Consider the following 11,815-nt stretch of genomic DNA (forward strand, 5'->3'; position numbering starts at 1 on the left):
AATTATACAATATGTTGATTATTTATATTATATATTATTATGTAAATTATTTATTTATACTGCTACTTGATTGCTTGATTTGAAGCTGAAACATACGATTTGCGAAGCAATGAATTTTTAATTGAATTATTATATAAATTTTTGTATTAATTAATTGTGTACTACATGTCGACTTCTAAGGTCTTTATTTTATCTTTATTTTTTTCAATTAGTAAGAGTTTTTTATTCTTTTAAATTTAATATCTACATATTTTACGGTTACAGTAAACTTAAGCTGAACAAAAAAAAGACCCAAATTGCAGACGGCGGAAGGAATAGAAATATGATTGCAGGTGAATGGTAAGTCGACAGTCATCATCTTCATTATTAAATTTCTATTTGCGATTAAAGAAAAATCTGTTTGGTAGGTAAATTGCACGGACGATACTTTAGAATCGACGAACGATTTGGAATTGATGTCGGTATCGGATGAGGAAAAGGAACAAGTTTCTGCACGCGATTGCCACAAATCGTTGACGGATGCCATGGATATTATGGTGCGATATTACTATACTTCCCAGATTCTCGACACTGATGACTCGTCCACCAATTTGATCGACGATGGGAATGACTATTACAAGGGGAAACAAGAAGACGATGAGGATAACAATGTAAACGATTCGCCATTGTACATCATGAATTTTCTCGAGAGCGAATTTTTCGTGAAAGATACCGAGGAGAAGACTGATCGGATGAACTCTCCATTGAGCGATAACACTTCGGACACGTCTTCCCTCCAAATGAAATCCACCATATACAGCGTACCGCGTTTGAAGAGGATCAGCTCCGATTGCCAATTGATCAAGCCAAGAAGAACGTACGTCACGAAGGAAAAGCCAGGACCCAAGAAGATCGTAAGCGACATGTACGGCATACGGACCATCAGCTACGATCTACCCGAACCGGATGAGGTGTGCGCGGCGGTGGGAGTGAAAATATCAACGTTGAGCGCGAGCGATAGCGACAGCGAAGCGGTCATACCACCCTCGCCGTCGCGACGCGTGAAAAAGACATGGTCGTTGGAGTCTGGGTGGCACGATATAGAGAAGAACTTGCATCAACCGTTACTGAGCGACTCGAGTTCCAGTCCGTCGTCACGGTCCAATACGACCAACTCCAGCTCTAGCTCGAGTCGAAGTAGCGATTCCAGCTCCAGCTCTTGCTCGTGTTCCTCGTGCAACAGCGCAAGTGCTTGATGTCCGATTGAAATGTCAAATCCTGTTATCTTTATGTTCGCGAAAAGAACGATTTTGCTAAACCATTAAAATTTAACTAGATGCAGGTCTGAAAATAATTTTATCAAACTGCCAGAATAATTATTAGAAAACTCAAGTTAAGTAATATGGACGTACTCAAGATTTCAATTAGAGGAAAGCAAGAATTTATCTGCACGAACTTATTGAAAAATATTTATACTTATAACTAGCCTTTGAGATTGAGAATCTTTAATGAATTTTCTTAAGAATAACGCGTGAATCACAGATAATGAGCATTTAATTTTTTTGTTTAAATAATTTTCATAATTTGTTTCTCTTTGCTAAAATTTAAAGGGATCCCCTTCCTGTTCCTCTTGTGTACATTCATGATGAGTATTATAAAAAATTTTAATGTTCTAGCAATTAGCTTAAGTGTCCTATAATTATTTTAATAGTCCAACCAAATTAATTTCAGATCTGCGTTTAGCTAAATTTTTAGATACGTTAGTAAAATTGTTCTCGTATAGACACACGTACAGGATCTTTCTATATCATCAGAGTATTCACTTGTGTTAAATAATTTTACTTTAGAATTTTATTTTGATGATTGTTAGAACCTAAGAACCTTTTTTATTATTTTCTGTTTCCTCTTTTTATATATTATTAGATACTTATAATATGTATTTATATATACTATCTTTATTTTTGTATTTTTTAATCTTATGACTAAAGATTTTCATTTTCATTTTATTCGTGCTAGTCGAATAGTTCCTAATTTTGTTCGCTCACGATCGATATTTGTTTCTATCACCACGTGTGAAAAATTGCGAATGTATAGAAAAATAAAATCGATGCTGGGGTACTACACCTTTTTTTTTCTAAAGTGCTGCCTAAAGTAAAATTTTATATCGATTTCACAAATCCAAATAAATCAAAATACTCTACTCAAATGATAGGAAATCTTTAAAGAAATCAAAGTTTTTTATTAAAATAAAAAATATTCAGAGAAAGCACAAAAGAGTATTTTTTTTTTTTTTACTGTCATTTCCGAATAATATGTCATGCGAGAGATTCGAAGCGTGAAATGAAACACCTTTACATCGGGATGACCGTCGTAGACTGAGATTTTTGCGGTATAATGAGTTTCCTAAAAGGGGGGCAGGGGAGCAAGAGATGAAGAACAGTCCTTTTTCGCTCACGGGCATTCTTGGTATCCCGCAGTTGGGGATCAGTAAGGTAGGAGTGCCAGGGCAGCAGGGAGATGCAGGTGCAACGGTGCGCCTCGGGTCCGTCACCGTGGCGTGCCTCTCGTCTCGCTTTAAGCACGAAGGTTGTGTTTTTGCTGGTCTCGCTGTGCCGTGTAGCGTCCCACCGCGTGGCAACGCGCCGCGTTATACCGCTTCTCGCGGCGTCAGCGGAACGTCGCGGTGAGGAAGGAACGGCAGACGGGGGGCGACCCCCCCTCGCGGTTCAAGAAACGTTTCGCGCGGGGCGTCGCGCTCCGCCGGCGACGTTCTTCCGACTCTGTACCTAAGAAAATTGATCGCTTCGGCAAGAACGACATGACGCGGTCTCGGAACGACGGTGATGTCTTTGCGAATTATCGTCACCAATTTATTTCCATAGATAAGATCACGCGAAGTTGTGTAACACGATGCATCGAGTGCAGCAGCGTAAGGTTGCATTTTTTTTAATTTATACGAAATATTTCATATTTCGATAAGCGTGTATCGTTATCGGTTTTGATTTATAGTAAGAATAAAGGGCTATCCTTAACGTCCCTCTTCTCGAAATATATACTCCGTCGACGCAAATTGATTATAGTAACATCAGCGGCTGCATTCAACAGAAAACGCAGTTTTACAATTGTTGGAAAATTTTTTATATAGGGTTGAAACGTTTATATTGAATTTTATTAAATTGAATTTACATACTTTTAACTTGTGTCTGCTCTTAATGGCGATTATTATATTTCCTGTATTGATAAAATTCTTTATATAATGTGATTAGTTGCTTGCCCTTAGTTCATTACTGGAATTCTATAAACCAAAACAGCAAAGTTGCTTTTTTATTGAACGTAGCTATAATAATGTTAAAAGTTATAATTTTGCATTCAAAATGAATGTAACACGTGGTGTTACATAGTTATAGTTACATTTTTGAACGTGAGATGGTAATATTATTTTTTCAGCATAGATTATTCCAACAATATCATATCAACATTCCGATATTTCATCAATTACATGAATATTGCAAACATTGCATTGCTGCTATTTGATGCTTTTCCGCAAAAAAGTGATACAGCAATCATTTTGTTTTTCTTTATTGGTTACAGTAACGAAGATGTAATATTCCTCTGCGTATCACCTGTGTTTCTTACTGCCGAAAAGTATTTATTAATTATTGCAAACTTTTTGTACTGTACGCAATTAATGTTATGCTCTGTATATCGACCGATATCTTACATTATCAAATAAACTCTATTTCATATATTTAAATAGGCATATATTTCAATAATATCGCATTGTATACGAGTAGTATCTTCGGCTCATTACAATTTCAACGAGCATATTAAAGCAGCTTCAATCTGCAATTCCCGCCCTTCTCTCCTCCGCATCAATTCGGAATCTTATCGTGTTTTCTTGCATTCTCTATTTGAACTCGGCGCAAATCCACCGCGACGATCGCTCGGCCATCGCGACAAGTATAAAACGCGCCGAGCGTTCGCCCGGCAAAAATCACAGCCGGTTTTCTAGCTCGGCATATGGCAAACGTTACCTCCGCGCGAGTGTTTATTCGCAGCCGGCGCGCCGTCTCGCGGCTATTATTCGCGCCCGTCGTCGTCATCGTCATCGTCACCGTCGATATTCGCGTTGGCAAACGCCGGATAACGCTGGAAATGGCTGGAAAGAGCCGGCCTGGAGAGAACGGAACCGCGCGCGAACACGACAGAAGTGTGAGGAGCTCGCGTGAACGGCCGCGTCGTCGTATGCCGCGTCTCGCTTCCGGCTGCCGGCGCGCGGTTAATTTCCTTTCGGCACGGCGCGATTGTCCGGTTGACCGCGGATTCATCGCCGCTGGCGTCATCTGTCGTTGGCTATTAAACGCGAGCAAGCGGCCGCGTTGTGATTGATGATGAATGATAAGGCCCTCCCCCGTCCTTTGCCGCTGCGATGACTTTTACAATGGCAAAGAAATTCTATATGAAATGGAACGATGCAATGAGACACGCTCACATATCTTTGTTACACTCTTCCCCTTTTCTCTTCATAGGCCGGTATTATATTCAGATAGTCGATTCTTATATTTAAAATTATCCTAAGTATAGTCCTAAGATATCACGAAAACCAATCAGAGGATCGTATCGGTATCTTAAGACTTTACTTAAGGCGGTCTTAAAATAAGAACGGACTCATAATGATATCATAAGACATTATTATAGGTATGGTCAATGCGCGATGCACAAATGCTTTGAAGCGTTTCTTGGTTGGTCAGTTTGTAAAATTCTTTCTTCTGATTGGTCAATCAAACGCTTCAAAGCATTTGTAGCGAGACTTTGACCGCACCCTATGATATCATTTATTGTCACTTAAAAGTACGAACTCGAGTAACAAATAAGCTTTCCAGCAAAAAACTGCACAATGTACACAGTAAGTGATTTCATTTTTTGTTTAACATTAGCAAACAACAAAGATGTAAAATTCACTCTGTATTACATTATGTCATTTATATATCTCTTGTTGGATAGCACCTTATTATGTATTTTTATTGAAAATTTATTTATTTTCTTGAAACAAAATAAAAAATGACAAAAGTGAATACTGTCTCAATGAAATTGTCGATAAATTTACTCACTTTCTATTCGCAACTGCTGCAACTACAGATTAGTATAAAAAACTAGGAATTACCTCATCAAGATCTCAATTTGTTCTTATATTAAATATTTCCGAAACACTACAATACGTGTATATTTTCTTATCAACTTTTACAACTACAAACTCCTACATAAATTTTCACCTCATTTTAAAATACATAGATCTACTCCTGTTCTTTGTTCTCTCTGTTCTCTATTTATTCCTTTGATTATGAGCGGCTCCCTTTGCGTTTTATTCTCTCAGAAAAACTGCAAGCCTATAGATCTCGTGAATAAACAGTTACGCTTCCCTCCTCGTCGAGGATGACGCTTCAAAGGTGATTAATACGATGCGTTTAAGATCGTCTCGTTCGAGAATCCAGCGATTCTTCCGCCATTGACGCATATATCATAAAACTGATTTTTTTTCATTCAATACTAATGCTGATTAATTTTCACTTAATGGACGCTAAAACGCGTCCCATTCGCGCCGCGTGTCTTTTCCCTCTCTCGAGAGTCACGTTATTTCAAGCGGCCATCTGCGCCCCGCGGGGAGACTGTTCCGGCTTGTGCTTGACGCCGAACAAGTGTTTATCTGTCAACGCGATAACTGCGGACGCGACACTCCGAGCGATCGTTAAAATTCCACCAATTTGTCGCCGCTTAAGAATATACTGCAAGCGAGACCCTCGACTATAATGGGATACGCAAAACGCGTACACATGTAAAATTTACGCGAGCAGTTTGGAGTCGAACACCTCAAGGAACACACAAAAAGTCAACGAAAAATCGAAATAATTTTACTTTTTGTACTATAACTTTGAACAATCATGTTATTTTGAAGTTGACGTTAATAAAGTCAGATTCTGTAACAAAAAAATCATCATTTTGACTTTCGTGACGTTAAAATAAAATTATTTTAATTTTCTCTCTCGACTCGGTTTCCTCAGATGAGGAGGGGCTGAAAGTTACGTTGACGTGGTAAAAAATCGAGAGGCTCAGACACGCGCTATAGGTAGATAAGGATCCCCGTTGAAGCAGCCGTGAACTTTGCACCGTGAGAGGAGTTCGCTTTGCTTAACGAGTTCCCGCGCTTCGAGACAATGAAGTACATTGCGTGTGTATTCCTTTCCTCTTTCTCTCTGCCGTCCATCATTCCGTTCGTCTCCTCTTGCCGCTACTTGCGTAGTTATTCATAATACAGTGAGAAGGGAAGTGTTTTATCATAATTTGTTGTTACGGCCGCCGCTTAATCCACCGCGCCGTTCGAGAAGTTCAAGATTAACTTCTTTCTTGTTATCTTGTTGTATTGTATATTAATTGAATGGTTCTTCTCTGCGCCAATCGATTTGACTTCTTCATAGCACGTCTCATGCATTTAAACGGTTGCTAATCCGATGTTATCATTCAATAATATGTTTTCTTGTCACATCTAATTTTTTGCGAAATGATTTTATACTTTCTGCCTTTACATTTTTCTCATTTTTTGTTTGCTGTTTATTTAATATCCGTTTTCACAAATATAGAGATTAACTCTCATCTCAATTCAACTCGCTCTTCATCTTTTTCTAATTTGTGTGACTGTTTTTATCAATGTATTAACTTTAATCTTGATTCAACTTACTCTTCACCTTTTTCTAATCCATGTAGAACTAGAAAATTTCCCCGCAAAAGATGACTCATTGAATTATTGATGTCGATCAGTCGACATCGATACCGTGTAATATTAATTCTTTCGATATCCAATACTTGTTTCTATTAATTTTCATTTCGGTTCAACTTACCTTCTATCTTTTTTCTAATTTTTAGATCTAGAAAAAGAAGAAGAATTAGTTGAATCGAGATTAAAATTAAACTATATTTATAGAAACGGAGATAATTAATGGTTTCTTGTTGGGTTGATGAAAACAGGCACAAATCTCATCTAGCGTCAATAAAAATAATAATAAAACGGAGCCTTCTGAAGTAAAACTTTGAATCAATGAGAGCATAAAAGGGAATAAAATATGCGAGAAATATAAGTTGTAATATTAAATAAATGTAATAATTATTAAAAATCTGGAGTAACGTTCAGGATGTAATCGTTGCACTTTCTTGCTTCGTGAAACTTTTTCTCAAAAGCATGCGCGTTAAAGAAATCATGTATTCAATTCATAAGATTCCATGTTATTGTGTGTGCTCTTTATATTACATTCAGGTGTAATGAAATTCCTTATTCACTTTGATATATGTTTATATTATACATTCGAAATCATGAATATCTCGCGCATAAAGTTGCACCAATTATAATACACTCGAGATATTCGCATCACATCTAAATATTCATGTATCGTAATCTGGTCACGTATATTGTGTTGGCGTAATACTCAGTCTTAATAGTATGAATAGTCAAAGAGAAACGACGATTTTTATATGACAGAGACAAACATTTGAAATTATAATACGCGGTGCTTCGATTTTTACGCTATATATTTATTTTATTAAGTTACTTATGGTGATTGCTTGATTAATATTTAAAGTAGCTTAAAACGTCATCCAATTCAGAATATATTTCAAATTTTTTGAAATGGATAATGTTTTGTTTCTTTAGGCAATTAATGTATTTTTAACAGGTTTACTATGAGCTGTGCTCTTTATATTCCTTTTCCATGTGATGCTTATTTATATTATACGAGTTAATGCATCTCATCTTTACGGTCCTTTGACGACGGGGATGTATCGTGCTTGCGAGTGATTTTGTGATATACACAAAATGCTCATATAATATTCTGAACATTTCTTTATAATTTGAACATTCTGTAAAAATTCTTTTGCTATCCCGAAATATACACATTGAGAATATATATCTATACATCGAACTTTTCACATGAAATGCTTTTAGCTGGGTACTATGTCTTCTATTATATATATTCATATTCTGTATATAAGCTAGTATACCTGCCTTCGTTCTGAAAAATACAAAGAGATGAATATTTTATTTACATTATAAATATTTTCCATCATTTTATTCAATAATTGACCCTATACGTACATACATAATATTCTACATGCATTTTTATATGAGATAGTAATTATATAGATTCAAATAATTTATTATATTTTTAAAAATAAAGTCGTTTGTACTGTAATTTTATATTTTTTCTTTTTATTTGCGATGCTCTCTTAATAGCTTGTGTTATCTGTACTTGTTTTTTTTTCTATTTTTAGGAAAAGAGCAACAATATCTTATGCAACATGAGTAACGTTGCCTTTATGTTGCATAAGATATCTAAAGGACGTCTTTAAACATCATTTAGACATCTAAAAGATGTCAACATATGCACATTATCTGGAAAGTTATACATAATCGGGATACAAGCAAAATACCTTTTGGATAAAGTGTGTCGTGTGCTGGGATCCTTTGATACTTTATCAATTTTTAAGATTGACAATTTTTGCAAATTACGTAATTGACAATCGGAATAATAATATTACACACATACACACATTTCCTAACAGCACAAATGTCGATATGTCGACTAGAAGTCGACTTTGTTAAGTCAGGCCCTTTGGAGTCGACCGTAAGTCGACTTTATTCAGACGTCTATAGACGTCCCTCAAATGTCGACTTATTAGGACATCTCAAGAAGTAGACATTTGTAAAATAGTCGACTTGACTTGTTAGAAAGCCGCACATATATGTCCGTTAGGACTTAAAATCGGCTTACTTATTATACATATATCAAATATTATATTATAATATATATATTACATATAGAGATATATATATATATATAATATATAATACCGATAATAATATTAATGATTACACTATATATGTAGATATATATATATAAGTTATAGGTAGCAATTACTGCAGTCGATAAATTTATTAACTGTGTAGGCGATGGTGGATAATTTATCGATTGCCAATTAGAAATTATATTATCGATTTTTAATTTTCTATTTATCAAGAAAAACGGTTTCTTAATATATATTTTATTTTCCTAAAAATTGAAGCGTGTTTCTAATTTTGTTAATTCATAATTTATGGTTTATAATATATGTTTATATGTATACTAAACTCGACATGGTGAACACACGTGGGAAATCATAAATTCGTGTTGCGTGTTGCGTCTGTTGCACACTATACGTTTAAAGCAGCAAGAGCAGAGTAGTGTAGAAAAAAAATAATCAAGAGAGAAGATAATATTTTATATATTTGAAATAAGAGTAAAGTATTTTAGACATAAAGAGACAATAATTTACTTTCGTTTTTATTTGTGTAACGTTCATTTGATTTATTTACAGCCTTCGTCACGTGCTGAATTCTAATCCTAACCTAACTTAACCTAAAAATGGGTCATAAAAGAAAGGTATTGTTTTTATTATTTGTAAACACAATTGTACTAATTATATATAAAATTAATATAAATTAGCAACTAATAAAAATGTTTAATAAAATTATTATTCAGCTAATATAAAAATTATTGAGCCTCTATATGGCAAATGTACAAATTGTAACAACTTTGCAGTGAGAATGATATATTAACTATATATAAAGATATAGTTTAGTTTTCTAACAAAAATAAATTTTTTATCTAGGGCCGATGTGTGAAGCGAAATAAGCAAATAAATGTGGGAGAGAAAGAAGAATTGGTGAAAGCACCTCATTCCTTTGTATTCCATCGTGGTTTGTCAGGAGATAATATCGTCGATCTTACTAAAGATTTTCGCAAAGTTATGGAACCTTTTACGGCCTCATCCTTAAAGGCTCGAAAAAAAAATACTATTAAAGACTTTGTCTCTATTGCAAGCGTACTGCATGTTAGTCACATGTGTATATTCACAAAAACGGAACTGGGAGTGTACCTTAAGCTTTGTAGGTACTGTATTCGTTTTAATAAAATTTATTAATAAGAAAGTTGAGACGATTATTTTAATTAATTCATAAATCGATTTATTGGATGATGTTTTAATATTATTATAGGTTGGCTAGAGGACCTACACTTACTTTCAAGATACATAGTTTCTCCTTGACACGAGATGTTATATCTATGTTGAAGAAGCAGTTGGTATATGAGGAAGCCTTTAAAAGTTCTCCTCTATTGGTTTTAAATAATTTCAGTGGGGAAGGCATGCAACTAAAACTTATAGCTTCTACTTTCCAGAATATGTTTCCAACCATAAATTTGACCACTGTAAGTTTTGTGAAATAAATTAGTTTAAGAAATGCTAAAATTATAAAAATTATTATTTGTAAAAAATATTTTTATAGATTAATTTGAGCACAGTCCGTCGCTGTATATGCTTAAATTACAACACAACGACTAAAACCATCGATTTCAGACATTATGCGATCAAAGTTGCACCTGTAGGTTTATCAAGAGGTATAAAAAAAATAGTGCAAGCTAGAATACCGAATTTATCTAAGTGTCAAGATATTTCGGACTTTTTAATGAAGCCGACCATGTCCGAAAGTGAAGCAGAAGATGATGAAAGCAGTCATGTCACTTTACCACAAAATTTGTCTTCAAGAGGAAATCAGGCTAACTCTAAAAGTGCCATTAAATTATTTGAGTTGGGACCAAGAATAACATTACAGGTTAAAAACTTAAGACTAATACAAGTAATAAATTCGTAGAGATTTAATATTGTTCTAATGTTAATCAAATGTATTGTATTTTAGCTAATCAAAGTGGAGAATGGACTCCTCGATGGTGAAGTACTTTATCATGAATTTATACACAAAACAGAAGAGGAAAAAGTTGCAATAATGAAAAAAAGGGAAGCAAAGAAGAAATTGAAGGAAAAAAGAAAAAGATTACAAGAAGAAAATAAGAAAAAGAAAGAAGCGCAGAAGCAAGAACATAAAGAGAAATCATTGAAAGGTATTCAGAAGAAGAGAGAAAGTGATATGCTCCTACAAAAATTTGCGAAGGAATCTACTGAAAAGAGTGAACTGGAGGAAGATGACGATGCGCAGTATTATCGTGAAGAAGTAGGAGAAGAGCCTGATAAAGGTATGTTTAGAAAATTTAATATTTTAAATATAGATTTAGATATATTCACAATTTGATACTAAACAACGTGATTTTCTATTTCAGATTTGTTCCAAACGAAAACTGGCACAAAAAGGCCGCATAAGTATATAAAGAGATATAAACCGAAGAAAGCAAAACTCGATAAATCTTAAGATAACATAAAATAATTTGTGAATAACTAAATTATCTTGGAAATAAAATGTTATATTATGTATACAAGAATCACGACATTTTTGTGAAACATATTGGATACGTAAACGAAAACACTATTCAATTCGGTCAGAGAATTTTAATGTATCAGTAAAATACCTCCATTAAAAATGAAGAAAAATACATGAAAATTCATATAAATATAGAATTACTTAAATTGTTTATTATGCTGCCACTTGTAAAAGGAACGTTTTGTGTATGAAGTCTTTACGTTATTTAAATATTTATTAATTTTAATTATACAAAGAGAAATTTAATTTTACTTGTTAACATGTAATTTCTAAACAAAACAATTCGAACTTTTTTTTTATAAAAATTTTATTATATGTTAATTGATTATCCAACTTATTATTGTGTATAATAACAATATTTTTTGCACTGAGACTTTTCTATTCTGCAATATAAATTTAATCTCATATATTTTTATTCTACATTTAGAGATCACGTAGATTTTTACATAGATCATATTATAATGATTTATATATATATATATA

The 11,815-nt window shown here is 34.1% G+C and overlaps 1 protein-coding gene across 1 annotated transcript; it reads left to right on the forward strand.

Annotated features, from left to right (window-relative positions):
• The first annotated feature begins 9,135 nt into the window (after window positions 1-9,135).
• On the forward strand, window positions 9,136-11,310 carry ppan (Brix domain-containing protein peter pan). The gene is made up of 7 exons (XM_018542550.1): window positions 9,136-9,300; window positions 9,379-9,443; window positions 9,673-9,953; window positions 10,058-10,268; window positions 10,346-10,672; window positions 10,757-11,090; window positions 11,175-11,310. Exons 2-7 carry the CDS (start codon window positions 9,426-9,428, stop codon window positions 11,261-11,263), a joined length of 1,260 nt encoding a protein of 419 aa, XP_018398052.1. The 5' UTR covers window positions 9,136-9,300; window positions 9,379-9,425; the 3' UTR covers window positions 11,264-11,310.
• Window positions 11,311-11,815: the final 505 nt, after the last annotated feature.

The sequence above is a fragment of the Cyphomyrmex costatus genome, unplaced genomic scaffold (assembly GCF_001594065.2).
Source record: "Cyphomyrmex costatus isolate MS0001 unplaced genomic scaffold, Ccosl1.0 scaffold333, whole genome shotgun sequence".
Classification (NCBI taxonomy): Eukaryota; Metazoa; Arthropoda; class Insecta; order Hymenoptera; family Formicidae; genus Cyphomyrmex; species Cyphomyrmex costatus.

Coding starts and splice junctions, on each gene's coding strand:
- ppan (XM_018542550.1), top strand. Junction 9,954..10,057: donor GTGTACCTTAAGCTTTGTAG/GTACTGTATTCG, acceptor ATATTATTATAG/GTTGGCTAGAGGACCTACAC. Junction 10,269..10,345: donor CAACCATAAATTTGACCACT/GTAAGTTTTGTG, acceptor ATATTTTTATAG/ATTAATTTGAGCACAGTCCG.